Source organism: Hyla sarda, chromosome 7 (assembly GCF_029499605.1).
Source record: "Hyla sarda isolate aHylSar1 chromosome 7, aHylSar1.hap1, whole genome shotgun sequence".
NCBI lineage: Eukaryota > Metazoa > Chordata > Amphibia > Anura > Hylidae > Hyla > Hyla sarda.
Window position 1 is genome coordinate 60,304,943 of NC_079195.1, and position 26,143 is coordinate 60,331,085.

General features: G+C 41.4%; 1 protein-coding gene across 1 annotated transcript in view; it reads left to right on the forward strand.

The window, feature by feature from the left end:
• The window catches only part of LOC130281650 (vertebrate ancient opsin-like), a 120,479-nt gene that overhangs the window by 93,270 nt on the left and 1,066 nt on the right, over positions 1–26,143 (forward strand). The window contains exons 3-4 of the mRNA XM_056529097.1: positions 2,846–2,963; positions 11,090–11,329. Coding sequence (XP_056385072.1) covers positions 2,846–2,963; positions 11,090–11,329 — 358 coding nt within the window. The remainder of the gene's footprint in view (positions 1–2,845; positions 2,964–11,089; positions 11,330–26,143) is intronic.

Genomic DNA, 26,143 nt, shown 5'->3' on the forward strand with positions numbered 1-26,143 from the left:
TATATCATTAATTAAACCGCACGGTCAATGGCGTACGCGCAAAAAAATTCCAAATCAAAAAAAGCGCATTTTTGGTCACTTTTTATACCATTAAAAAAATTTATAAAAAGTGATCAAAAAGTCTGATCAAAACAAAAATCATACTGATAAAAACTTCAGATCACGGCGCAAAAAATTAGTCCTCATACCGCCCTGTACGTGGAAAAATAAAAAAGTTATAGGGGTCAGAAGATGACATTTTTAAACGTATAAATTTTCCTGCATGTAGTTATGATTTTTTCCAGAAGTGCGACAAAATCAAACCTATATAAATAGGGATTCATTTTAACCATATGGACCGACAGAATAATGATAAGGTGTAATTTTTACCGAAATATGCACTGCGTAGAAACGGAAGCCCCCAAAAGTTACAAAATGGCGTTTTTTCTTCGATTTTGTCGCACAATGATTTTTTTTTTCGTTTTGCCGTGCATTTTTGGGTAAAATTACTAATTTCACTGCAAAGTAGAATTGGCGACGCAAAAAATAAGCCATAATATAGATTTTTTGGTGGAAAATTGAAAGGGTTATGATTTTTAAAAGGTAAGGAGGAAAAAACGAAAGTGCAAAAATGGAAAAACCCTGAGTCCTTAAGGGGTTAAAATGGAGATGTCAGCAGAGAGCAATGTGCTCGTGATGTCAGCAGAGAGCTCTGTGTTCCAAAAAAAATAAAAAAAGAATTTCCTCTGTAGTATTCAGCAGCTAATAAGTACTGGAAGGATTAAGATTTCTGTTCAACTTTCTGGCACCAGTTGATTTAAAAAAAAAAGTTTTCCACTGGAGTACCCCTTTAAGTCATGCATTTAACTCTCTAAGCTCCCGCTGTCTTTCCGGCGATAAACATGGTACAGGCAGTATTCCAAATAATAAAACCTTAGAGATTCTTCCCTTCAGTTTGGCACCTGGTTCCGTATAATTATTCTTTAGGACCTCCATCTACCATGTATTCTGTCGTTGGTTACCCCGTGGACCACAACAGCTGGGTCATCCCCAGCCCCCCAAAGTAATTTGTCCACCCATTCCACCACATGCCGAACCCTGGCACCAGGGCGACAAATTATTCTATCCGTCTTCCTGATTATAGAATCCCCTACATCCACTAACTGCCTAGGCCTACCTGCGTTACCATCCTCCACACTACTAGTTAGACTGCTCCCCCGGCTGTTAGGGAGACCAGTATCCTCTTGGGTTGCTGTGATGTCCCAGTACGGGATATGCTCCGACAGTCCTGTCTGGTTGAGTCCCTGTACGTCCTCAGGGCTCACCTGCAGTGTTTCCCCAATAATGTGTATAAGTTATATATTAAGGGTAAAGGACCTTTGATATGGCCACATGATTGTTAGTCACATGATAAGGCTTGTCACATGTTCAAGTCATATGTTTTGCTACCCAGAGAGCACCAGGTGAACCGCAGTTGGCCTATGGACTCCTTGCTCGGCCGCCTTTATAAGAGGGGGAGGTACTACAATCTTTCTCTCGTCTTTCACTCTCTGCTGAGGTCCAGTCCAGTCCAGACGTCTCAGAGCCAGTGTCCAGCACATCTGGAGGCCTCAAGCCTAAATTGCAGCCACAGATCTGTAAGTCAAGTCCTCTTTATCTTCTGTTACTATCTTCAGTCAACTCAAGTCAGTTATAGTCAGCGTGGCTGTGCTAGAGTCTGTCAAGTCACTGCTAGAGTCTGTCAAGTACTGGAAAGGTTAAGATTTGTCAATAGAAGTAATTTACAAATCTGTTTAACTTTCTGGCCCCAGTTGATTTAAAAAAAAGTTTTCCACGCTAGTACCCCTTTAAGCAACAGGATGGGTGGACGGAGAAAAAAAGCATTTTTGTCTATATTACAAAGTTTCTTACATTGATTTATACTATTCATGCCCCCTTCAATAGACATGAATGGAGGTGGGCGCGACATGATGTCACAATCACGGAAGCCCCAGGCTTCTGTGTCCGTAGTGCCGCAGCACCGACCCGGAGATCGCGGGGGGGGGGGGGGGGGTCCCAGTGGCTGGACTCCCCATGATCAGACATGTTATCCCTTACCCTTTGGATAGGAGATAATATGTCTAGGGGCAAAGTACCCCTTTAATGCCAAGCCAGAAGTCTCCCCAGTAGACAGCTGTTTCAGGGTGATGTCCCTCGTCAGGCCTCTCACCAGCCAAGCCAGAACACCCTACTCTCTACTGAGAAGGGGCAACATAGGATCAGCATATGTATTGTGGCCACTTTCTGTGGAATATGTCCAACTGATACAAATAGAAAAAAATATATTTTCCTTGCTACTTGTTTCCTGGAGTCAGGTGAAATATGAATTATGGAGGCCAGGTCCCATAGTTGTGAACAAACTAGTATCCTCTGCTGCATTCCTCAAGCAATGATGGCTATCAAATAATGTTCTGGCAAACAAGATAGATGACCATACAGGCATGTCTTTATTATGAAGTCCATGGTGTCCTCAAGGGAGGGGAATAGTACCAGGTACTTCTATAAATCTTTTTTGCAACAAGAAATAAAATGTCATGTCACTTAATAGGGCTCTTGGAGACTCTAACATTCATGGCCGGCCTTTAGTTTTGCTCAGTGGGGACCGGATCTCTGGGACCACTGCAGGTCAGTAAAATTGAGTGTTTTGGCCCCTTTATTGCATACACAGGCATATGAGTTGTTGTGCTTGCTATAGCTTATCCCATTCAAGCTCCCTTTTTATTGTTTTGATTGATCTGCAGGTGTCCCAGAGGTCAGAACCCCAACTTTTTTTTCAGTCTCCTATTAGTCACTGACCATTCCTTTATTCCTTTTCTTTACTGCACAGGTATTCGGGAGAAACTGAAGACCATACCTACATTATCACGTTCCTTATGACATGCTTTGTTCTACCTCTGATGCTCATATTTGTGTCATATGGAAAGCTGATGAGAAAGCTAAGGAAAGTAAGTCGTCATGAAGGCATTACAAGCATCCCACTTCATATACATTGGATCGATCTTCCCTATTATGTCCTCTGCCTGAAGCTTGCACCTCTTGATCACTGATTTGCATATTTGATGTAAAAATAATATTCCTTGGTTTACTTCTTTCAAAGGAGAACTATTATATAGGATAATTATAGGGTATAAATGTCTGATCGCAGAGGGTCTGGCCACTGGGACCCCCATGACCTCCTGCATGGCATCCTAGCTCTCCCCAGGAACATGGCATGTCAACCCCCACATGAAGAGGCGGCTGACACACTCCTCCATGTATCTTTATGGGGGAGCCAGAGACACCGAAACTCTGTATCTCTGAGTCGGACCCCCTGCGATCAGACACTTATTTTTTATCCTTTGGATAGGGGATAAGTTATCCTACATGATAGTTCTCCTTTAAGGCCAATTGAGATCTGCAAGGTCAGCTGTAATCCCCCACAGCTAACCTCTCTCCAGACTGCTGGGGATACTATGACATTGGGGTACTGTTCCTCTAAGCTATTAAAGGGGTTATCCAGAATTTGAACTGCAGAAGTTGAAACCCCAACAATCTCCAAAATGGCACCCGAAGCTCCCTGTGCACAGAGCTTGGTCAACCAGCCCCCTTTATACATTCTCCCAGTGCTGTCTCTGGGACGCCTATAGAAAATGCATAGAGGGAGCATGTTGACCTTGCTCCATGTTGATAGGGGATAGTACCTTATTTAGTCTAAGGAGCATCAAAAAATATTTTCGTTTTTGTGTCACCGCATACATAGAGCCTTAACTTTTTCAGTTTTTCACTTAAACAGGGGCTTGTTTATTTTATATATATATATATATATATATATATATATATATTTTTTTTTTTTTTTTTTTTTTTTTTTTTGGCATGATGGGTTATATTCTTCAGTGGTATCATTCTAACTTCCTGGGGTAATGGGGGTAAACCACTGCAGTTGGGCCATTTATTTTTGCAATTTATTTTACTCTATAAAACAGGTTACTTTTATTTTGTAGGTACAATTACTACAAAGCCAAATATGTATCATGTTTTATGTTTAAAGGGGTAAGGTGTGGTAATTTATTAACTGTAAATATCACACAAAATAGCGCAAAAAAAAAGTTGCATACTAAGCAAGGTCAAAACTATCTTACAAAACTGCCTTTGGAGGGCACTTTGAAAAAAATGACACACAAAAGTCACAACTGTGCCTTTTAGTGTAGAAAAGTTGCAGAAAAGAGGATGAATCATAGAAAATGATGTTCTGAAGTGATTTATTGTTTTTTGTTTAAATGCACTAAATTTAGAAAGGACGTGCAACTTTTTTTTTTTTTTTATAAATTGGGTACACATACGGAAAAGCAAAGCAAAAAATAAATGAATAACATAAAACTAAATGTCCCCCATATTCTCTATCTGTCCCAAGAGATCAGTTATTTCTACCCTCCTCCTCCTCACAGTCCACAGCAGGAGCCCCCCCCCCCCACCTTCTGCCCTGTTTGCCATAGGACACAACGATGGTTAAGCCTACAAACCTAGCCATTCTCTATATAAAAATGGAATAAACCAGCACGAAACACCCCATATTCCATGCAGGATTTCTACAATAATTTTTCAAAAGTATTAAGACAATCTTCTAGACTCAAAAAAAAAAAAAAAAGCACGTTTGTCTGCTGTACACTTTTATTCTTCAGTTTAGTATTCCTTTAAAGAGGTACTCCGCCCCTAGACATCTTATCCCCTATCCAAAGGACAGGGGATAAGATGTCAGATTGCCGGGGTCCCGCTGCTGGGGACCCCCGCAATATAGCATGCAGCACTCACCTGTAACTGCTTCCGGAAGCGCTGGAGGCTCTCAAGCTAATTCCTCCCGACCACGGGGATGGAAGATCATGATGGCACGACTCTGCCCTCATGTGACGTCACGCCCCGTCCCCTCAATACAAGCCTATGTGACGGCACGCCCACTCCCATAGACTTGCATTGAGGGGGCAGGGCGTGACGTCACACGAGGGCGGAGTCGTGACGTCACGATCTTCCATTCCCGTGGTCAGGAGGAATTAGCCTGAGAGCCTCCAGCAATTCCGGAAGCAGTTACAGGTGGGTGCTGCTTGCTATATTGCGGGGGTCCCCAGCGGCAGGACCCTGATGATCTGACATCTTATCCCCTTTCCTTTGGATAGGGGATCAGATGTCTAGGGGCAGAGTACCCCTTTAAGGCCCTGTTCACATCACATTTTGACTTTTTGTTGGAGGTGTAGGTTGGAGATTTCAAAATGTATACCTCAGAGTGAGGGCTAGAACATATCCCAGGCATACAGTGGGGTACATTCCCACTCCCAAAAGGGAAGCCCTGGAAGGTTCTGATGATGTCATTGTCCATATAAGGACGATCTATACATGGAAACTGTTCAGTGTTATTTCAAAAGGATGAAGGATTCCCAAGACTCTTGCTATTATGAACTTTTCAATTTTGCCAATACATATGTGAACTTTTAAAGCTTTCATCCACCCATATACATAATTATGAATCAATGGAATGCATTAGTGTGGGACTCATACCATCATCTTTTGTAAAAATCCAATATTCTAAATGTCACTGCCATGACATTAAAGCCCTTTACTACAGCCACAACTTAAAACAAATGCTGTATCTATCTATCTATATGTAGCTAAAGGGGGTGAGTATTTACCTCAGGGAGAGGCCACCACTCCTGGTGTAACGGAGCTTCAGAAGGCCATTAAGCACTCCGCGGGCATTCTGGGTAGGGGAATATGCAAAGCAGCTCATTACATCACCTTTTCAGGTAATGTTCCCTGGTATCAGCTTAGCTCCTGTTAAGGAATATAAAAAGCTGATCAGGATTTTATGCCAAGCCAGACTACTCCCCAAAAGGGAAGTTTCTACCCATCTGCAGACAGCTGTTTCGTGGTTTTTGCCACTTGTCACAGAGCAGGGTGATCTGGCTTGGCTGGGCATATATATATATATATATATATATATATATATATAGACCAATAAGGAGCAGCACATCCAGTGTAAAGAATTCCAGGGGTGCAAGCCAAATGGATCTCGGTGCTCCTATCCCCGTTTTAAATATAATTGATAGTCGGCAGCACACCAACTTTAGTGAAATCAAGTGTTCTTTATTCCATGTAGGAGAGACAACGTTTCAGCGATCTCACATCGCCATTTTCAAGTGTTTAACAAGTGAACCAGTGAGGTTTAAATATACCCCTTCATTAGTGACATCATCACAATTTACATATCACAAGACTTATTAGTAAGTGTCAAAACAATGTGTTCAAACATACAGTTATACAATCGTATCCAAATTTACAAAATACAGTGTCATCCTTCAGTGACCCTTCTTATATACAGTGTATACATCCAATCGCCTCTGTAAAATTATTATGCGAATATACAATTATCAGTGCACAGGTGCTTAAGTGTTAATAGTGACATTTAAAAACATTACCAGTCTGGTGTCCTGATTGGATATTAGTGGAAAGGCGCAAACCGCCATCCAGCTGCACGCCCGTAACATCCACATGGGACGTCGGGACTAGTTTCCGGTAACTAGTCCCGGCGTCCCATGTGGATGTTACGGGCGTGCGGCTGGATGGCGGTTTGCGCCTTGGGACTAATATCCAATCAGGACACCAGACTGGTAATGTTTTTAAACGTCACTATTAACACTTTAGCACCTGTGCACTGATAATTGTATATTTGCATAATAATTTTACAGAGGCGATTGGATGTATACACTGTATATAAGGGTCACTGAAGGATGACACTGTATTTTGTAAATTTGGATACGATTGTATAACTGTATGTTTGAACGCATTGTTTTGACACTTACAAATAAGTCTTGTGATATGTAAATTGTGATGATGTCACTAATGAAGGGGTATATTTAAACCTCACTGGTTCACTTGTTAAACACTTGAAAATGGCGATGTGAGATCACTGAAACGTTGTCTCTCCTACATGGAATAAAGAACACTTGATTTCACTAAAGTTGGTGTGCTGCCGACTATCAATTATATATATATATATATATATATATATATATATATATATATATATATATAAATATCTTGTCTTTCATATTCCTTATTCATATCTATATTGCTCTGAACAAACATTATGAATAGTGTTGCTCACGAATATTCGCAATTCGAATATTATTCGCGAATATCGCATATTCGCGAATTCGCGAATTTCGCGAATATAGCGCTATATGTTCGTAATTACGAATATTCGTTTTTTTTTGTTTTTTTTTCACAGTACACATCACAGTGATCACCCCTCTCTGCTTCCAGCTTGTGTGGTGTAAAGAAGGCTCTAATACTACTGTGTGAGACTGGCGCGCGAAAATTCGCATATGCGAAAATTCACATATGCGAAAATTAGCATATGCGAATTTTCAAGTATGTTAATTTTGTATATGCTAATATTCACATATGTTAATTTTCGCATACGCGAAGTTACGCATATGCGAAAATGAAACGGGAATATAACGAATATGCGAATATTCGCGAATATATGACGAATATTCGTCCATATATTCGCGAATATTCGCGAATTCGAATATGGCCTATGCCGCTCAACACTAATTATGAAGTGCCACTGCACACATGTTGGCGCATGCTACATCTGTAAGTACATTTTCCGCTTCCTTAGATTAGAACACTGCAGCACCTGTGGAGACCACATCTCTGTGCACCCATTAAAAAGGCACTACGCCAACCTGGAAACAGCCTTACTATACTCAGGAGGCCCATATCAAATATCGCCTGCCCTTCTGTGGTACATGTGCCCTTGGATGTGGACCCTGAGTCTAAAATATGTATATACAATAAAATAAGTGAGTATTAGGCATGGTATGTAAGCGTAGTTGTAAATGTAGTACGTGTAGTTATTTGGGGCTATGTAAGGTTGTTATTTGCATTTGGATGCACTTTTTGTTATTTAACAAGAAACTGATTATAGACTCTGCAATTACACTTCATCTTTGTTTACCGAAAAATCTCGATCTTTGAACTCCAGTGACATTTTCACTCTATTATTCTGATATGTGCATTAAAGGGGCTTTACCAATCCAACCCACTTGGCTGCTTCTGCATCTCCTATAAACTACAATGAAGAGTGACCACACAGGCATGGCCACTATGGGGGAGATTTATAAAACCAGTGTAGAGGAAGAGTGGAGCAGTTGCCCAATCAGATTGCTTCTATCGTTTTTCACAGTCCTCTTTAAAAATGAAAGAAGCAATCTGATTAGTTGCTATGGAAACTGCACCACTCTTCCTCTGCACAGGTTTTGATAAATCTCCCCCTATATTTGTGGGAACGAGAGACCATACTCCCACCAATTACGCCTGTGGATACACCACAAAGTAATTGTCTGGCCATGTTTTCCTAATAAGACTTTAATTTGATGTTGCCTAGAAACCAGACAGGATTAATGTGGTCATATACCCTTAATAACTCTTAGACAAACTTTCATTAGACAGGAAGCTATTTCCCCCTATACCTCCCACAATCAGGAACATTCCTGTGTTCTAAATGGGGAGAGGAGAGGTAAAATACACTGTTAGACGGCTCTGGTGGTGGCTTATCTCCTCGAAAACAAAAAGGTCGGGTAGATGAAATCCAACATACCTGACCCTTCTCTCCCCCAATATAATCGGTCAGGAAAGAGTCAGGAGTTCCTTGTACAGTTTATAGCAGTGTTTCTCAAGCGTGGTCCTCAAGACCCCCCTACAGGTCCTGTTTTCTGGATTTCCTTAGTCTTTCACAGGTGATCAGGCATCACCACAGTTATATGAGGAAGTCCTGAAAACATGACCTGTTGAGGGGTCTTGAGGACCACGCTTGAGAAACTCTGGTCAGCTGGTCCTGCTAAAGTTAACAGAGTCAGCTGACACTTGATTCAATTTTATAGGGACCTTAAGATGTTCCTAGGTGAGGAGGTGATGAGCAGGGTGCCCCCAGTGAACTTTTGGGTTACAGCTGGTTAAAATGCTTAGCATTCTAGACTAAAGTCAGGTTCCATAAGAGGACAGAATGGGTTAAAAAAACAAAAAAACTATAAAGCAGTACATGTCTTACCAATCCCTTGTCACTGCTATTCTGATGGTGCCTGGATCACCACTGATCTCCACTTCCTGGTCCCCATTGTAACACAGGAAATGTCCAATAGCCAATCACTGGCCTAAGCGGTGGCCAGCCTCGTGAAGTGGTTTGCACCACTGGAATGGTAGCATCAGAGGATCAGTGAGGTGAGTACTGCTTTTTTTTTTTTTAACCCAGTCTTTTCTCTCTTTATTAGTTTTATCTTTCCAGACAACCCCTGTAATAAGTCTTTTATTGGCAAACTAAGATAATACAGAAAACCAGTCTGCTCAGAACCCCTAGAAGAGGAAACCACAGCAAAGTCTGACCCCTGCTCTGTGCAATAGATGTAAACGGACTGGTTATGGCAAAACCGCAGGGGAAGTGAGAACTGGGGTGTTTGACCTGGTGCTGTCACTTGGGAGTCAGAAAACAGACTGTAAACTAATTTACACAATGAAATCACCAATAAACATTGTTGTATTAGGTATGACCATCACATCTTTATACACAGAACTAACCCTGACTAATCCTGAACTACACTATGTAAAAACATGTGATGTATAGTGTTGAGCGGCATAGGCCATATTCGAATTCGCGAATATTCGCGAATATATGGACGAATATTCGTCATATATTCGCGAATATTCGCATATTCGTTATATTATTTTCGCATGTGCGAACATTCGCGTATGCGAAAATTAACATATGTGAATATTAGCATATAGAAATTCGCATACGCGAAAATTCGCATATGCTAATTTTCGCATATTCGAATTTTCGCACGCCAGTCTCACACAGTAGTATTACAGCCTTCTTTACACCACACAAGCTGGAAGCAGAGAGGGGTGATCACTGTGATGTGTACTGTGAAGAAGAAAAAAAACAAAAAAAAAAAAAAACGAATATTCGTAATTACGAATATATAGCGCTATATTCGCGGAATTCGCGAATTCGCGAATATGCGATATTCGCGAATAATATTCGAATTGCGAATATTCGTGAGCAACACTAGTGATGTACTAGATGTAGCAATCCCTATGCACAAAGAGGGAAAGAGATATTAATAAAGCCAAGCAACACAGTGGCAGCCGTCCGGGAGCACCCCAATAGCTGAGGTTACCCTGTTCCTGTTAAGTTTTAAAACTAGGATTACTCTGAAACACAGCAGCGTCTAAGAGACAATCATAGCTCATTGTGATAACGGAGCTTGTCCCAGTAACACAGGCAGCATGAAACAGCTGACAGGTTACCCTTCAGGACTCCAATGTTCATGATACAAATTAAAGGGGTACTCCGGTGGAAAAGAATTTCCATTTAAATATTATAAGTGCATATATGTGATGCAGTGCAGTATCCTATGCGGGCTGATACAAAGCCTATGTAGAACCAAGTTGTGCACTGATGATGATAACCGGCTGGCAGCGCAACACTACTGACTGTAAATCAAAATTTGTCACAAAAAGCACGGAATAGTCTTGATATAAACAGAAGATTGGTGCACATGCACAACTTTAAGGGGTACTCCAGTGAAAAAAATGTTTTCAAATCAACTGGTGCCAGAAAGTTAAACAGATTTGTAAATTACATCTTTTCAAAAATCCTGATCCTCCCAGTACTTATCAGCTTCAGTATGATTCAGAGGAAGTTGTGTAGTTCTTTCCAGTCTGACCACAGTGCTCTCTGCTGCTACCTCTGTCCATGTCAGGAACTGTCCAGAGCAGGAGAGATTTGCTATGAGAATTTGATACTGCTCTGCACAGTTCCTGACACGGACAGAGGTGGCGCAGCAGGTGGGGTAACTTCTGGGCTCCAAAACAATGTGCCATTTATAATACATGTGTCTTGATATGTGGTCGAGGGGCTTGGTTACTCTCATACACCAGAGCCTCGGTGTGACTGGTATTCCCTACATTGACATATCTGATGCTATATAAGCGATATGAAGAACAAAATGTATTAAATAGTGATGTCCTCTCTCCATAGGTGTCAGACACTCAGAGTAGATTGGGATCATCTAGGAAACCAGAGAAGGAAGTCACTCGGATGGTGGTAATAATGATCCTGGCTTTCCTCATTTGCTGGACACCATACGCTGCCTTTTCTATCCTGGTTACGGCACATCCCACCATAGAGTTGGATCCACGTCTCTCAGCAATCCCAGCATTCTTTGCAAAAACTGCTTCCATGTATAATCCCATTATTTATGTATATATGAACAAACAGGTACAGTATATTTGTATCCATTTCAGGTTTATAGAATGCAAAGATTTTTAACTCTTACAAAAAAAGATTACCGTAACTTGATTCTGTTCTGAGGACTTCCCCTGTGAGGACCTACTCTCGCACTATTAAATCCCTTATTGGCAAGTGTTACACACCCTAATAAGGGTGGCCCCTCACAGGAACCTCTCCCTATTTCCACCTAAAAACACTACCATTTCCCAGTGTTTTAAGTTGGAAATAGGGAGAGGTTCCTGTGTGGGGCTGCCGAGCATCACTTGCCCAGAAGTGAATTAATAATGCGAGAGTAGGGTCTTACAGGGAAGTTTTTACCTCACGTGTTACAATGGACCATACGTTGTTCCCTTCCACCTTTTAGAGGTCTTTGCAATGCATCAATACTTGGTGGTGTAGGTGGCACATGGTGCTTTTTGCACACCTATTCTTTTGCTAGATTTCAAAAAAAATTGGGGTTCATATATTTTATCCTAAAAATAATATCAAAAGTTAAGTTTTAAGTAATGCATATCCTCAATGTCTAATACGGAGGAATTTCTGTAACTGGGGACCAGTTCCTTAATTATGTTTTGCAGTATCCATGGCAGCCCAATGAGAGAGCCTGGAGGTGGTAGCAACAGCATGAGGAGACCATATGATGGCTCAATGAGAGAGCCTGGAGGTGGCAGCATCAGCATGAGGAGACACTATGGTGGCACAATGAGAGTGCCTGGAGGTGGCAGCATCAGCAGGAGGAGACCATATGGCGGCACAATGACAGAGCCTTGAGGTGGCAGCATCAGCATGAGGAGACCATATATCAGCACAATGTCAGAGCCTGGAGTTGGCAGCATCAGCATCAGAGCAGTGCCAACTGAGGGTTGAGTCTGAGGAACCCACCGACTGTTGACTGGGGTTGTCGGATGTCACTTGTGATGAAGTGGATGACCAAGTGAACCAATCAATCACGGCTGCTGGGTTGCTGGTCGAGACACGACTGCTAGCTGACACCGGGAGCTCAGACCTCTTGCTGCAACTCCTGCTGCAACCTCTGCCTGCGCCTGATGAATTTAGGCCTCTGCCACTCCTCTGTGCACGTCCTGGCACTTCTCTGACTGACATACTTATACACCAGCTGAGTGTGTATATATTACACTTATGAGAGGAGGACAATGCGCTCCACTATGCTTAAAACTGTATTAGACTACAGAAACAAGTATTTAGCTTTGTCTGGCCTTTCACAGTAACTAGGCCTAAATTAGTTTTTCAGGGAAAAAAAACGTACACTATGTAGGTGTACGTACAGTTTACACTTATGAGAGGTGGACAATACGCTCCTCTTAAAACTGAATAAGGCTACAGAAACATGTGTGTAGCATTGGCTGGCCTTTCACAGTAACTAGGCCAAAATTAGTTTAACAGGAAGTTATATAAAGGACACCACGCAGGTGTACATACAGTTTAAACATATGAGAGGAGGACTATGCGCTCCACTCCAACTGTATAAGGCTACAAATACAAGTGTCCAGCTTTGGCTGTCCTTTCACAGTAACTAGGCCTAAATTAGTTTTTATGGGGAAAAAAACATGCACCAAGTAGGTGTACCTACAGTTCACACTTATGAGAGGAGGACAATACGCTCCACTTAAAACTGTATTAGACTACAGAAACAAGTGTGAAGCTTTGGCTGTCCTTTCACAGTAACTAGGCCCAAATTAGTTTTATAGGAAAAAAACATACACCACCTATGTACGCACAGGTTACACTTTCGAGAGGACAATAAGATCTGTTATGCAACCTGTATTAGGCGCTGTAATCAGGTGACTATGGCTTTTTGTGCTCATCCTAACTGGCCCCTGTTAGCTTTAGAGTTGTTGTACACCCAACTGCAGCAGTACAGAATCGCTGTGTAGTAGAACCCAGTACAGTATTATTAGGCACTAATAGCAGGTGACAATGGCATTTAGTGCTCAACCTAACTGGCCCCTATAAGCTTTAGAGTTGCTGTACACCACTGCAGCAGTACATAATCGCTGTGTAGTAGAGCCCAGTACAGTATTATTATGCACTAATAGCATGTGACAATGGCTTTTAGTGCTCAGCCCAACTAGCCCCTATAAGCTTTAGAGTTGCTGTACACCCCACTGCAGCAGTAGAGTCGCTGTATATTACACCCAAAAGTGTACTTTCTCTCTCTCTCTCCCTTCCCTGTCAGTGCTTTTCTGCAGGGATTTTGGCTTGTGCTTAATCGCTGCTGTAAAGCTCATTTTTTGGGCAACACACACACTGCTCTATCTGAAATAAAACACTGGAATGGCTGGCCGCAAGATGGCTGCAGATTATATAAGGCTGTGAGATCACAGGGGTGGCTGGCTGCTAATAGGCTGCATGCTGCATGTGATTCAGGGTCATCCCGCCTTCCCTTCTCACCTTCCCAGAGTTCTTTGTCCCATGTCCTCACATGTGGATCCACCATTTTAGATGCCCTGGAGCTTGCACCGCACTAAATGGAGTTTAAAGAAGCGATTCGTGCAATTGAATCGCGGCGTTATTCGGATTCTTTGTGAAGTAAATTTTTCCTGAAATTCATAAAGAATTCAGATTAGTCAGATTTGATTCGCTCATCCCTACTAATGGCTTTCAGGATACCTCTGACAAGCACATGGAGGGCTGTGCAGCCCCCCAAAGAAATGCCACCCCACACCATTACTGACCCACCGCCAAACCAGTCATGCTGGAGGAAGTTGTAGGCAGCAGAACATTCTCCACAGCGTCTCTGTCACGTCTGTCACATGTGCTCAGTGTGAATCTGCTTTCATCTGTGAAGAGCACAGGGCACCAGTGCGAATTTGCCAATCTTGGTGTTCTCTGGCAAATGCCAAACGTCCTGCACAATGTTGGGCTGTAAGCAAAACCCCCACCTGTGGACGTCAGGCCCTCATACCACCCTCATGGAGTCTGTTTCTGACCGTTTGAGTGGACATATGCACATTTATGGCCTGCTGTAGGTCATTTTGCAGGGCTCTGGCAGTGCTCCTCCTGTTCAAAGGCAGAGGTAGCGGTCCTGCTGCTGGGTTGTTGCCCTCCTATGATCTCCTCCACGTCTCCTAATGTACTGGCCTGTCTCCTGGTAGCACCTCCATGCTTTGGACACTACGCTGACAGACACAGCAAACCTTCTTGCCACAGCTCGCACTGATGTGCCATCCTGGATGAGCTACACTACCTGAGCCCCTTGTGTGGGTTGTAGACTCCGTCTCATGCTACCACTAGAGTGAAAGCACCGCCAGCATTAAAAAGTGACTGAAACATCAGCCAGGAAGCATAGGAACTGTGAAGTGGTCTGTGGTCACCACCTGCAGAACCACTCCTTTATTGGGGGGGGGTGTCTTGCTAATTGCCTATAATTTCCACCTGTTGTCTGTATCATTTGCACAACAGTATGTGAAATTGATTGTCAATCAATGTTGCTTCCTGAGTGGACAGTGCGATTTCACAGAAGTGTGATTGACTTGGAGTTACATTGTGTTGTTTAAGGGTTCCCTTTATTTTTTTGAGCAGTGTATAAAAAAAAGTTATAGGGGTCAGAAGATGACAATTTTAAATATAATAATTTTGGTTCATATAGTTATAATTTTTTTAAAGTAGTAAAATAAAATAAAACCTATATAAATTAGGTATCCTTGTAACCGTATGGATTTACAGTATAAAGATATGGTGTCATTTTTACCAAAAAGTGCACTGCGTAGAATCGGAAGCCCCCAAAACTTGCAAAATGGCGTTTTTTTTTCCACAAATTAATTTTTTTTTTTCTGGTTTCACCTTAAATTTTGTGGTGAAATGATTGATGGCATTACAAACTACAATTAGTATTACAAAAAACAAGCCCTCATATGGGTCTGTAGGTGCAAAATTGAAAGCGTTCTGATTTTTAGAAGGTGAGGAGGAAAATACGAAAGTGCAAAAAAAGAAAAATCAGTCCGTAAGAAAAAAATATATATATCGGCACTCACCAATTCAGCTTGCAAGTCTTCTTTATTGAAGCATACTTACAAATAGGGTACAGAAGAGAAGGGTAGTGGGGGGCCATAGCCGGACGAAGCATGCCAAGCGTGCGAAACAGGAGCTCGGTCGCCATCCACTGCCCCCCCACTACCCTTCTCTTCTGTACCCTATTTGTAAGTATGCTTCAATAAAGAAGACTTGCAAGCTGAATTGGTGAGTGCCGATATTTTCTTTTTCTTACGGACTGATTTGAAAATTGCTTGCCATATCTGAGCACCACCTCCAGCAACACAGCTACACTAGCATCCATCTGCCGTCTTACACCCCAGGACACCACTAGAAGTGCCGGACCACCTCTATTGTGAACTGCAAAAAAGAAAAAACCTGTGGTGCTTAAGGGGTTTCATTGATGAGAAATTGTATTGGTGAGACGAGTAAAGAGCACATGAAAGGAAATGTCACGTGATGTGATAAAGGACACAATCCCCTATAAAATTCAATAAAGTGCCATCCTAGCACCATTTTTTTTACAGTGGACAGCAGCACAGCTAGGGCGCTACTGCAGACTGGTGCTACTTGCTTTATGTGAGTATATTTTCTTAATATTATCTAACATTCCCGATCCCAACCAAAATTGTGGTGTGCTGTTTAGACAACGTGCAGTTTTAGTTTCATCTGTAACACAAGCAGAGCACACTGTCAAATGTGAGTGTAATGACAATGGTTCGTACTTGCGACATTCAGTTTTTCCATCTGTGGCACAAAGTATCCAATAAATGTTAAAGGGTTAAAATGGGTTTACAGAATAGGTGATGATTTTCTAAGAACCTCACTGATCATTAGTGTTGCTCGCGAATATTCGCAATGCGAATTTTATTCACGAATATCGCATATTCGCGAATATTCACAAATATAGCACTATATATTTGTTATTACGAATATTCGTATATATATTTTTTTTCACAGTACACATCACAGTGATCATCCCTCTCTGCTTCCAGCTTGTGTGATGTAAAGAAGGCTCTAATACTACTGTGTGAGACTGGTGTGCGAGTTTTCGCATATGCGAAAATGTGTATATGCTACTTTTCGCATATGCGAATTTTTGCTTGTGCTAACTTTGGTATATGCAAATTTTCGTATGTGTAAATTTGCGCATATGCGAAAATAAAACGATATTATTAGGAATATGCGAATTTAGCGAATATATGACAAATATTCGTCCATATATTCGCGAATTCAAATATGGCCTATGCCACTCAACACTACTGATCATTAGTGTTGCTCGCGAATATTCGCAATGCAAATTTTATTCGCGAATATCGCATATTCGCGAATATTCACGAATATAGCACTATATATTCGGAATTACGAATATTTTTTTTTTTTTTTCACAGTACACATCACAGTGATCATTAGTGCTGAGCGGCATAGGCCATATTCGAATTCGCAAATATTCGCAAATATATGGACGAATATTCGTCATATATTCGCTACATTCGCATATTCATAATATGCGCGTTTTATTTTCGCATATGCAAAAATTTGTGTATGCGAAAATAACCCTATACGAAAATTAGCATATACGAAAATTAGCATACGCGAAAATCCGCATATGCGAAAATTAGCATATGCAAATGTTCGTATGTGCGAAAATTCGCACGCCAGTCTCACACAGTAGTATTACAGCCTTCTTTACACCACACAAGCTGGAAGCAGAGAGAGATGATCACTGTGATGTGTACTGTGATTAAAAAATAAATACATTTCGATTCGATTTCGCGAATATGCGATATTTGCGAATAAAATTCGCATTGTGAATATTCACGAGCAACACTAGTGATCATCCCTCTCTGCTTCCAGCTTGTGTGGTGTAAAGAAGGCGCTAATACTACTGTGTGAGACTGGCGTGCGAATTTTCGCATATGCACATTTTTGTTTATGCTAATTTTTGTATATGCTAATTTTCGCATATGCGCATTTTTGTTTATGCTAATTTTTGCATATGCGAAAGCACGAATATTACGAATATGCGAATTTAGCAAATATACGACGAATATTCGTCCATATATTCGCGAAATATCGCGAATTCGAATATGGCCTATGCCGCTCAACACTACTGATCATGGTCCCCAGAATAAATGGAACAGAAGCTCACGTTTTGCCTCCACTTCATTCATCTTCATTGGGATTTCTGATTCTAGCCGGGTGCAGCACTGAATGGAGGGGCAGTTGTGCATGTTTGCTGCCCTTTCATTCACTTGGGGGACAAGGCACGCCTGTTTTGATGATCATGGGGGTCCTAGCAGTTAGACCCCCCATGATCACCTTGTTATCTTCCATCCTGTGGATTGTTGGTAACTTTAGATCAGCGGTCTTCAAACTGTGGCCCTCCAGATGTTGCAAAACTACAACTCCCAGCATGCCCGGACAGCCAGCGGCTGTCCGGGCATGCTGGGAATTGTAGTTTTGCAACATCTGGACGGCCACAGTTTGAAGACCACTGCTTTAGATCTTGGAATAAAGTAGCAGTTCAATGCATTATGTTTAGAATAATCCTTTTTTTCATCTGTGACATGTAGCCTGAAGTTTACTCTCTATCTATCTATGTTTTCCTTGATCTTTAAAATGGGTAGAAAACAGAACAATTTCAACAGCAAAATAAATAAATAAAATACTTTTTAAACTCGCTTAAAAAAGGCACTGTCATTGTGGACAACTTTTGATATATTGCAGAACTCATTATAATATGCCATTTCACAATATACAACATAAAAGAAACGTACATTTTCACCCGAAATAGCAGTGTGTGTATGTACATTCCTATACAGGTGGGGCTATGTGCAGATTGCAGAGCATTGCACCCCAGTGTCTGTAGAAGACCTTAGGGTGCAATGCTCTGCAGTCTGCACATATCCCCCCATGTGTATAACAGTGTGTGCGTATGTACATTCCTATACAGGTGGGGTTAGGTGCAGAGCATTGCACCCTAGTCTGTACTATAGACAAGGGTGCAATGCTCTGCACATACCCCCACGTGTATGGGAATGTAAATACACATGGGGGGTATGTGCAGACTGCAGAGCATTGCACCCTAGGGTATTCTACAGACTAGGGTGCAATGCTCTGCGGTCTGCACATACCCTATGGGAGCTATAACAAAAAGTGTAAACAAAAAATAACCCCTTCCCTAAATAAAAAAATGTAATCCCCTTCCTCCGCCTTTCCAATTTTTTAAATAAAATAATGTAAAAAAAAAAAAATAAATACATTTACGCACAAATGTACTACAGACAAGAGTGCAATGCTCTGCACATACCTCAACCTGTATAGAAATGTACATACATACACTGTTAGACACTGGGGTGCAATACTCTGCAGTATGCACATACACCCCCCCCCCCCATGTGTATAGCAATGTGTGTGTACAAGACCCTAGGGTGCAATGCTCTGCAGTCTGCCCATACCCCCATGTGTATAAGTGTGTGTGCGTATGTACATTCCTATACAGGTTGGGGTATGTGCAGAGCATTGCACCCTTGTTTATAGTACAGACTAGGGTTATAGATCTCATAGGGTATGTGCAGCCTGCAGAGCTTTGCACCCTAGTCTGTAGAAAACCCTAGAGTGCAATGCTCTGCAGTCTGCACATACCCCCCCCCCCCCCATGTGTATAACAGTGTGTGTGCGTATGTACATTCCTATACAGGTGGGGGTATGTGCAGAGCATTGCACCCTAGTCTGTACTATAAACAAGGGTGCAATGCTCTGCACATACCCCCACCTGTATAGGAATGTACATACGCACACACACTGTTATACACATGGGGGGGGGGGGGGGGGTATGTGCAGACTGCAGAGCATTGCACTCTAGGGTTTTCTACAGACTAGGGTGCAAAGCTCTGCAGGCTGCACATACCCTATGAGATCTATAACAAAAAGTAAAAAGTGTAAAAAAAAGAAAAAAAATTAACCCATTCCCATTAACCCTTTCCCTAAATAAAAAATTGAATCTAAATTACGACACCCCGCAACACCCTGCCTTTACAATCTTTTTAATAAAATAATGTAACCACGTGTGTAAATGTCTGAACTATTATAAAATAATGCTGAATAGATTGCACTGTCGATGACGTACATGTAAAGTAAATACTAAATTCCAAAATAGCGCATTTTTGGTCACTTCATATGCCATAGAAAAAAAATTATAAAAAGCAATACAAGAGTCCCGTTAAAATAAACAATGGTACCAATAAGAACTACAGACCACGGCACAAAAAAATTAGCCCTCATACATCCCGGTAGGCCAGGTATGTGCAGAGCATTGCATCGGTCAGTGACCCAGGGCCTCTGAGTCTGCATATTCATTGCTATTCACATCTGTTTATACACTAGAGTGAAATGCTCTGCACATACCCCCCATGTATAGCAGTGTGTGTACTACATGTATACATGGGTACCTAGTGTCTGTACATTCCTATGTTAGTGGGAGCGGGTGGGAGTGACAAACATTTTAGTGGAAGCAGGCGGGATTGGAGCAAAAATCCTATGGGAGTGGGCGGGATTGGAGCAAAAATCCTATGGGAGTGGGCGGGATTGGAGCAAAAATCCTATGGGAGTGGGCGGGATTGGAGCAAAAATCCTATGGGAGTGGGCGGGATTGAAGCAAAAATCCTATGGGAGTGGGCGGGATTGAAGCAAAAATCCTATGGGAGTGGGCGGGATTGGAGCAAAAATCCTATGGGAGTGGGCGGGATTGGTCAAAAAAATCTTTGGGAACAGGTGGGAGTGGGATTGAAAAACCAGTCCCGCGCTGGGCTCTTCTTTGTACAGTACAGATTGCCAGCAATTAGATGACAGGTTAGACCTCCAGGAGCTGCAGACATTGTCTCCCCTACTTTGGGCACTCCAGCAGCTTCAGAACTACAACTCCCATCATGCAGACTGCTTGGGCATTACAAGAGTTGTAGTTTTGCACCAGCTGGAGGGTCCAAGGTTTCTGACAATTCCTGCCCGCTTCTCCAATGTATGTGTTTCACTCCTGCCCGCTACACAAGTGCGTACATTCCTACCCACTAATTTATCCAATAAAAATTTTTAAAAAACTTTGGCTGCAAAACCTTCCACACTATCCCCCCCAGCTTTCCCAGTCTCCTGAATGTGCCAGGAGCTTGGGAAAGCTGAACTGCACATCAACTGCATGGCCGCCATTACCCGGATTATTATATGATTTCTGATTATTCCCAGTGCACAAAGTAATATAGCTATAAGCAGATGTGCCATTCAGGAGCATGGAGAAGCTATGTCGGTTATTCTCACCTAGCTTTTCTGTGCTCCAGAATTGCATTTCTGCTTATAGCTATATTACTTTATGACCAGGCAAATTTCAGAAAGCATGCAACAATCCCTAGAATAACCACCATATGAATGCTGAACTAAGTATATGTGCTAATCAGGAGCATAGAAAAGCTGTGTGAGAACATCAGATCCTGTAAGGCCAGGTTCACAGTACAGAATCTCCATCCAGACTAAATCCGGTTGGAGACTCTTGCAGCTCTGAGTGAATAAGTCTGTACTAGGACCACGGAGAAATCTCTGTCTCCATAGCTTTACTGGGAAAATATGAAACATAGAAAAATGTATTCATAAAAATGCTGTACTTTTATCTAAAAAAATCCTTGCACTAATCTAATAAAGATCTAATCTTATATTTATACATTTTATACTATTATGATCTCGCCATAATGTCTTAGGAATAATGCAGGCAAGCTCCAAGCATCTTCCTCTGCGGAACATTTACGGCATGAAACCAGAGAGGAAAGGGTTACAGAGTAGAGTGCAGTGATTGGCTGACTGCTGAGGCTCCTCCCCAGACTCAGAGCAGAAGAGTCATCACTGTGAGGGAGACAGACTGACACGCCCTCCCATTGACTTGCATTGAGGGGGCGGAGCGTGATGTCAAATGGGGCGGAGTCGTGACGTCACGATAATCCGTCCCTGTGGACGGGAGGCAAAAGAATGACAACCTCCAGCGCTTCCGGAAGTACTTACAGGTGGGTGCTGCATGGTAGATTGTGGGGGTCCCCAGCGGCGGGACCCCCGCGATCAGACATCTTATCCACTATCCTTTGGATAGGGGATAAGATGTCTTGGGGCCGGAGTACCCCTTTAAGAACATTGATAATTGTACAATGAACAAAGTGAGTGACTGATGTGTTCAACTCACTGTCTGGTGTGAACACACTTTAAAAAAAAAGAAGGAACTATATTACTGCAGGAATGTAATCTCACAGGTGGAATCCTATTACGGTCCTGTGCAGACAAAGGTTAAATGTTATTAAGAAATAAATATAAATCCAAAAAGCATACAGGAAGTGTGATGAGAAACGAGTTTTATAGAAAACAGTATAGCTAAAAAGTTATGGCCTTACATTTACCCCTTCCCGGCCCATGACATACATGTACATCATGGGTCGGGTGGGCGGACATGACGGGGACCCACGGGTCGGGTCCGCATCAGGACCGGAGGATGTCTGCTGCTGCTTCCTCACGGGGAGGATGTGGGTTGCTTGGGAAGCCCGAGGTCTTACAGTGTCCGCGGCATCTTCCCTGGCTCTGAGATTGCTTAAGGCTCCCTTTGGCAGCCCTTAGCAATCGAGCACAGATTTCATAGATCAATGTAATGCAATAGCATTACATTGATCTATGTAAGTCATCTGATGATGGCTTATGATAGACCCCAGGGTGGGGCCATAAAGTGTGTGTAAAAAAGTTTAAAAAAAAATTGAAAATGTAAAAAAAATCCCTCCCCTAATAAAAAATGCAAATCCCCCCCTTTCCCATTTTTTAAATAAAACACTGTACAAATATAAAAAAAAATGTACATATTTGGTATTGCCGCGTGCGTAATTGTCCAAAATATTAAATTATTATATTTCTGATCCTGCATGGTGAATGGCATAATCGCAAAGAAATTCCAAATGCCAAAATTGCAGATCAAAAAGCCAGAACAACACAAAAGTGGTACTGTTAAAAAACTACAGCTCATGGCGCAAAAAACAAACCCTAACACACATCCGTAGGTGGAAAAATTAAAAAGTTATAGGGGTGAGAACATGGTAATGAACAAAGTGTATTTCTCATTTTTCAAGGTGTACATTTTTGTAACCATAAAACGAAACAAAAATTAATCAAGTTTTGTATCATTGGAATCAAACTGACATAGAATAAAGATGGAATGTCAGATTTGCGGTATTTTGAACTCTGAAAAAAATTTGCCCTACAAAATTGTGCAATTCCATATTTTTTTTTTTTCAATTTTGCCCTGAATGTAATTTTTTTCTGGCTTTATAATACATTGTATGATAAAAAAAAAATAATGTGTGGAAAATACAACTTGTCACTAAGAAAATAAGCCCTAATACAACTTTGTCAGTCGAAAAATGAAAAAGTTATGGGTCTTAGAATGTAAGGAGGAAAAAACGTGAGCCAGAAATCAAAATTTGCTGGGTCATGAAGGGTTTAAGATAGTAACACAGTCCCTCAGTAACGTATTTTACTGCACTATGAATAATGTTGGTGCCCCATGAATTAGTATTATTATGGTTCCAGTTTTTATCATTATCTATTCCTATTACTATAAGGGCCTTACAGTCAGAAATACATAGGCTTTTTTAATGCATTTTTTTATACTCCCTAATAATGAATTTTAACACCAAAAAGGAAAAGTCATGGAACTATGGAAACCACAAGATAAATAGATATGTTAATGATATGCAAGCGGTAAAAAATATTTTAAATATTCAGTTATTCTCAGCATTGAGTAACAGCTCCACATCCAGAAATACATGTACTTGCATGCTATCAATGAGGTTATTAACCCCTTAAGGACCCAGCCAATTTTCACTGTTGGACCCGGCCATTTTTTGCACATCTGACCACTGTCATTTTAAACATTAATAACTCTGGGATGCTTTTACCTTTCATTCTGATTCCAAGATAATTTTTTTTGCGACATATTCTACTTTATGTTAGTGGTAAAATTTTGTCGATACTTGTATAATTTCTTGGTGAAAATTTCCAAAATGTTATGAAAAAATTTAAAATGTTGCATTTTTTTAACTTTGAAGCTCTCTGCTTACAAGGAAAATGAATATTCCAAATAAATGATATATTGATTCACATATACAATATGTCTACTTTATGTTTCCATCATAAAGTTGACATGTTTTTACTTCTGGAAGACATCAGACGGCTTCAAAGTATAGCAGCAATTTTCAAATTTTTCACAAAATTTTCAAAATCGAAATTTTTCAGGGACCAGTTCTGTTTTGAAGTGGATTTGAAGGGCCTTCATATTAGAAATACCCCACAAATGATCCCATTATAAAAACTGCACCCCTCAAAGTAATCAAAATGACATTCAAAAGGTTTGTTAACCCTTTAGGTGTTTCACAAGAATAGCAGCAAATTGAAGGAGAAAATTCAAAATCTTATTTTTTTACACTGGCATGTTCTTGTAGACCCAGTTATTGAATTTTTACAAGGGGTAAAAGGAGATAAATCTTCCTAAAATGTGTAACCCAATTTCTCCCGAGTAAGAAAATACCTCATATGTGTATGTCAAGTGTTCGGTGGGCGCAGTAGAGGGCTCAGAATGGAAGGAGCGACAGTGGGATTTTAGAGAGTGAGTTTTTCTGAAATGGTTTTTGGGGGGCATGTCACATTTAGGAAGCCCCTATGGTACCAGAACAGCAAAAAAAAAAAAAAAAAAAACACATGGCATACTATTTTGGAGACTACACCCCTCAAGGCACATAACAAGGGGTACAGTGAGCCTTAACACCCCACAGGTGTTTGATGACTTTTTGTTAAAGTTGGAAGTGTAAATGATTTTTTTTTCACTAAAATGCTAGTTTTCCCTCAAATAAATTTTTTTTTACAAGGGATAATAGGACAAAATGCCCCCCAAAATTTGTAACCCCATCTCTTCTGAGTATGGAAATACCCCATGTGTGGACGTCAAGTGCTCTGCTGGCGCACTACAATGCTCAGAAGGGAAGGAGCGCCATTGAGCTTTTGGGAAACAAAATTTTTGGAATGGAAATAAGGGGCCATGTGCGTTTACAAAGCCCCCCGTGGTGCCAGAACAGTGGACCCCCCCACATGTGACCCCATTTTGGAAACTACACCCCTCACATAATTTAATAAGGGGTGCAGTGAGTATTTACACCCCACTGGCGTTTGACAGATCTTTGGAACAGTGGGCTGTGCAAATGAAAAATAAAATTTTTCATTTTCACGGATCACTGTTCCAAAAATCTGTCAGACATGTCAGTAAATGCTCACTGTACCCCTTATTACATTACGTGAGGAGTGTAGTTTCCAAAATGGGGTCACATGTCCATTGTTCTGGCACTATGGGGGCTTTGTAAACACATGTGGCCTTCAATTCTGGACAAATTCTCTCTTCAAAAACCCAATGGCGCTCCTCTTCTGAGCATTGTAGTTCGCCCGCAGAGCACTTTACATCCACACATGAGGATGTTCTTACTCAGAAGAAATGGGGTTACAAATTTTGGGGGGCTTTTTTCCTATTGTCCCTTGTGAAAATGAAAAATTTTGGGTAACACCAGCATTTTAGTGAAAAATTTTTGTTTTTTTCATTTTTCCAATTTTCATTAAACACCTGTGGGGTGTTAAGGCTCACTATACCCCTTGTTACATTCCGGGAGGTGTGTAGTTTCCAAAATGATCAGATGTGGGTATTTCTTTTTTTGTGTTTATGTCAGAACTGCTGTAAAATCAGCCAATCCTGTGCAAATCACCAATTTAGGCCTCAAATGTACATAGTGCACTCTCACTCCTAAGTCTTGTTGTGCACCCGCAGAGCATTTCACGCCCACATATGGGGTATTTCCGTACTCAGGAGAAATTGCGTTACAAATTTTGGGGGTCTTTTTTTCATTTTAACGCTTGTGAAAATAAAAAGTATGGGGCAACAACAGCATCTTAGTGTAAAATTTTTTATACTAACAAGCTGGTGTAGCCCCCAACTTTTCCTTTTCATAAGGGGTAAAAGGAGAAAAAGCTCCCCCAAAATTTATAGTGCAATTTCTCCCAAGTACGGAAATACCCCATATGTGGCCCTAAACTGTTTTCTTGAAATACGACAGGGCTCTGAACTGAGAGAGCTCCATGCGCATTTGAGGACTAAATTAAGGATTGCATAGAGGTGGGCATTGGGAATCACTGGCGTAGAATATCCCTAACAGGGTGCCTCCAGCTGTTGCTAAATTCCCAGCATGCCTGGACAGTCAGTGGCTGTCCAGAAATGCTGGGAGTTGTTGTTTTGCAACAGCTGGAGGCTCCGTTTTGGAAACACTGCTATACAATGCCTTTTTCCATTTTTATTGGGGGGGGGGGGGAAAGTGTAAGGGGGTATATATGTAGTGTTTTATCCTTTATTATGTGTTAGTGTAGTATAGTGTTTTTAGGGTACATTCGCACTGGCATGTTACGGTGAGTTTCCCGATAGGAGTTTGCCCTGCAGCGAAAAATTTGCCGCAGCTCAAACTTGAAGCAGAAAACTTACTGTAAACCTGCCTGTGTGAATGTACCCTGTACGTTCACATGGGGGGGGGGGGGGCAAACCTCCAGCTATTTCAAAACTACAACTGGAGGCCATGGTAGCATGTTTAGGTCATGCAGGTTGCTCCCAGTGGCACAAGGAACTTGCAATATGCAACAAGCAACACTTCAGAGAAATGATCTGATGTTCTATGGTTAAGACTTCTTTATGGCATTGGCAACGTA